Below are 4,511 nucleotides of genomic sequence, written 5' to 3' on the forward strand. Positions count from 1 at the left end.
GTCTTCAATAAACTTAAATAAAAGATTAAATAAACTGTTCAAACATATTATTTAACTATTATTAAACTTTACAGATTTACAGAATTATATGGTTTTATAACAATATATTTTTATATACATGCTTTTTTTTTATTATGTAATATATTTAATTAAAATAAACAAACAAATAAACAAATAAATAAATAATCCCATAAAGCTTGGGTGAAGGGGAAAAATGTAAAAATAAACTACTGTGGTAAAATGCAAATATTAAAATACTTAGCTTAAGCATAACACACACACCTTGTTCTTCAAAAATTGTTTCCTGACTTTGTCAGCAAGTTAATTAAATAGAGATAAATTTAAATTAAATTGATATGAATTTGTCCATTTTATTCCAACTAAAATCGTGTACCATTAAAATTACAACATCCAAACATCCAAGACTTTGAGTAGAAACTTCCCAGGAGGACTTGAAAGCAGCATAAATCCGCAAAACAAAGATAAGAGGAAACCCTAGAGGAACCATTAGATACATCAGAATCACACAGCTCATGTTGACGCATTGAAGAACAATGTTTACAGACAATTGGTGACGGTCAGGTAACAGGTCTTACTTTCTGTCTTAATTTTGCTTGCAAGTTCTCTCTGCTGAGCACAGATGGAGGTGGGCAGTGTAGGCATAACCAGGTGAGCGTCTTCTGTGGCATACAACAACAACATGCTCAACCCAATGCCACCAACAATCAGAAACTACATGCTCATTGTTCGCTGTCTGACGCTAACCTGTACATGGTTGAGTTGTTTTCTCTTTTGATCATGACAGAGGATGGTCGTGGTAAAATGAAGACAAATAACACAGAGATAAGGGTGGGCGGCATGACAAAAGCTTTATATCATAGTATCATTAGTGAACAAAAATGTAAAAAAAAAAAGTCAGAATTTTACTGCAACATTGAAAAAAATAAAAACAAATTCGAGAATAAAAACAAAACAGTTCATGAATGCAATGGTAATGTTTTAACAATAAGGTCAAAATTATGGGAACAAAGTCAAGTAAAATTATGTTATATTGTTATATTATGTTCTATTTTATTAATGCAATATTATGACTCCTAATTTTATAACTTAATCTTAGGATTTTTTTTTAAGGTGGCACTAACATGCAGCTGTAAATAACAAAACACTCATAAAGTATACATAAAAGTATAACTGAATAAGCCACGCTAATGTAAAATAGCTAATTCATGTACATTTGCTCACCTGTTCAGTTAATTAATCCAATTAGAGAAACAAGTTGCAATGTTTCTACTGTAGATCACTGTAAGCAACAGTTAAACCTAACCAATTAGCTTAGGGTGACCATATACGGACATGTGTAAATGACCTAAAATGTCTGGGTTTTTGCTTTGTTTTCCGATTGACTTTCTCATACATTATACGTACTATCGCATTTGCATTGTTTTGATCTCTGTAGATCCCACCTTCTCACATGCCATGATTGGTCGATTATGTAAAATGCCTGCACGCTATTGGTCAAGCTACTTTTCAGTCATTACCTAACAATAGGAAAACAAAGCGGCAATTTAGAAATCCCAGCCAGGGCATGTCTGGGAAAAAGTGAATGTATGGTAATCCTAAATTAGCTAGAATTAGTTAGAAACACACGGAGCACCAAAGCAAAATACCCCAACACATTGTCTATATTGGAAAACAGCTAGAGTTTTCTACTGTAGGATTTTTAAACAACAGTTTCAGCAGCATCACAGACTAATTTCTGCTCTATACCATCATGCCGCCCAACCCTACACAAACACTCGACAAAAAATAAGATATAAAAATAAAGGCCTGGTGTCTGTGAAGTGACATGAACACCCTAACACCCTGCTCTTTGTCTGACTGAGGAGCACTTAGCGTTCTCTGGTGATGGACATGCAGGAACACAATGGGCTGAGAGGTACATACTTCTCTGAGCGCGCGTACAGCAGAACGCGCCGATGGTTCCCATGAGGACGATGAAAGCAACGAAAGCGCCAACTGCCACGCCGATGATCACAGCAACAGGGAGGGAATCTGCTGGAAAACAAAACAGAGCCTTCTACAATAACACAGCATGGACAGGACGGGTAAATCCAGTAAATAAGTGCTCAAACACAGATGCCACCATTCACTCCTGAACATATTTCCAGATCCGCACTAGCGTGGAACAAATGAGAATGTCAAATGCCGTGTCGAAGAGACATTTGCACCTTCAAGGCATCTATTCAAAATAACAATTAACACCACCATCACCTTCTAGCGAAAACTCAGGTACCTTCACTTTAATCTGACAATTTGCAGCTATGCCAATTATCGCATACATTCAGTGCATGACACATGTCTTGCGTGTGCATAAACTGAACACTGCATGGGTTGTTATCGTTCATCTTGGATCATTTACGGACTCTAATAGGACTTTTATAAAACACTAATAGTGTTTTGCGAAGACGTGGCTTTAGGTTAATTAGAGCAAACCCAACTGTTTTATTTGTGCTCTTGTTGGTATGTTTAAACCGAAAGATGGAGCCCAGATTTTACAGCCAAACGATAACGAGAGGCTGAGGCAGACAAAAAGCTATACCTACACAAAGTTAATTACTGGCTCCCAGTATAAAATAAGCATTACGAGCTCTGCGTACTCACAGTGTATGCCTGTTTAATGTCTGAATTATTGTATGCTGTTCTTATAAACCTGGGGATATATGTTTTAAAGGAATAGTTTTTCCAAAATGTTTTTGTCACACAATGATACTGTATGGATTTAAAAGACTTCAGAAAAGTCTAGGGTAACCTTACGTCCTCTTTTTCCCGGCTAGGATTTCTATATTGGCTAAAATGCCCAGGTTATGGCTTTGTTTTATTATTGACGTGCTCTTAACAGGACTCATGCATTACATGTACTTGCGTATTTGCATGGTTTTGATCGTGCTTTGTAGATCCCACCTTCTCAGTGCCACGATTGGTAGATTATGTACAAAGCTTGAATTAAGTTGAAAAACGTATGACAACAATAGGAAAACAAAGCCAAAACCCAGATATTTAATACAATTTAGAAACCCCAACTGGGAAAAAGAGTGTCAGTGGTTGAATGTGTGCGACACATGGTGTGAAGATGTACTAATGCAGAAGTTTATTACTGATTATTTTAATTGAAAACCACATGTAGGTTGTGACTGTCAGTTATTTGTGAATTAAAGGGGTCATATGATGCGATTTAAATTTTTTCTTTCTCTTTGGAGTGTTACAAGCTCTTGGTGCATAAAGAAGATCTGTAAAGTTGCAAAGACTAAAGTCTCAAATCCAAAGAGATATTCCCTATAAAAGTTAAGTCAGCCACACCTACCTAAAACGGCTCGTTCTAACACGCCCCCACATATCTACATCACGATGTGGGAAGAATTGCATAACGCCGCCCAAATGTTCACGCAAAGAAAGAAGGCGTAACTTTTATTCTCGCTATAGTATTGTTGTTGCTGCCGCCATGTCGTGATGGCGCTGTGTGCTTCGTTGTGAAAGTGAAACTACTTTGTTTGGTCTTCCAAAAGAGGACGATATCTGCTTCGTCATGCCTGGAGCTGATCCGTGCTGGTCGCTGAGGAAATACATCAACTTCGCGCTGTGGATCGCCGGATCGGCTTTCACCGTGGACGAAGCGGAGTCCAGCCCGGGGTCGTCACATGTGGTTGCCGCAGGCATCACAATATGGTAAGGGACGTAACATTTCTGTCACATGCTTGAGGAATTCGGCCAATCACAACGCACTGGATAGCTGGCCAATCAGAGCACACCGTGCTTTTTCATACCGATGAGCTTTGTAAAAATTGATGCGATTCAGAAAGGCGGGGCATAGAGAAACAATACAATACAAACAATGTACAGTATATGGAAAATAATGTGTTTTTTGAACCTTAAACAACATAAACACATTTCATTACACCAAATACACAAAATAATGTTATTTTTTGCAGCATCATATGACCCCTTTAAATCTAGTATATAAATACATTAAAAGATATTAAAAGGAGACTTGCTAATTTGATAAATGGAAAGTAATGGAGAAAATATCTAATATTTTTTTTAAGATTCTACTCTATTCCAATTTTTTCAGAAACTATGGCTATTAAACACTGCATCACTACTCTACCACAGGCATGTTTTAAAGAAAAGAAGGCGAATCCTGGCGAACCTTGGCTCCCACCTTGTTCCTTGAGGCGAATGATCTCTGTATCGGAGCCAAAGCTGTTCCAGGCGGTGCAGTTGTAGATGGTCTGGAAGTCGGCGTGTACGATGTTACTCATGGTCAAGGTGGACAGCACTCCGTCCTCTGTGCTTACTGTCTCCACCGTGTAGCGACCTGACGTCCCTGACTCCAGGACGGTCTCCTTCCAGGACCAGGCCTGATGAAGAGCGAAGAAACCATATTGAAAAGACCAGCATGAGTTGTTTTGGATGCTAGTCTGTTGCATCATACAAAAATAAACGTATTCAAGGCA

General features: G+C 38.1%; 1 protein-coding gene across 1 annotated transcript; it reads right to left on the reverse strand.

The window, feature by feature from the left end:
• Positions 1-596: 596 nt before the first annotated feature.
• LOC107698446 (kin of IRRE-like protein 3) lies at positions 597-4,415 on the reverse strand (the record flags this gene model as incomplete). Its single annotated transcript, XM_016499461.1, has 4 exons — positions 597-680; positions 766-789; positions 1,945-2,052; positions 4,217-4,415. Coding segments are annotated over 4 exons (415 nt in total), but the record flags the coding sequence as incomplete, so codon positions are not given.
• Positions 4,416-4,511: the final 96 nt, after the last annotated feature.

The sequence above is a fragment of the Sinocyclocheilus anshuiensis genome, unplaced genomic scaffold (assembly GCF_001515605.1).
Source record: "Sinocyclocheilus anshuiensis isolate Anshui unplaced genomic scaffold, SAMN03320099.WGS_v1.1 scaffold22168, whole genome shotgun sequence".
NCBI classification, from domain to species: domain Eukaryota; kingdom Metazoa; phylum Chordata; class Actinopteri; order Cypriniformes; family Cyprinidae; genus Sinocyclocheilus; species Sinocyclocheilus anshuiensis.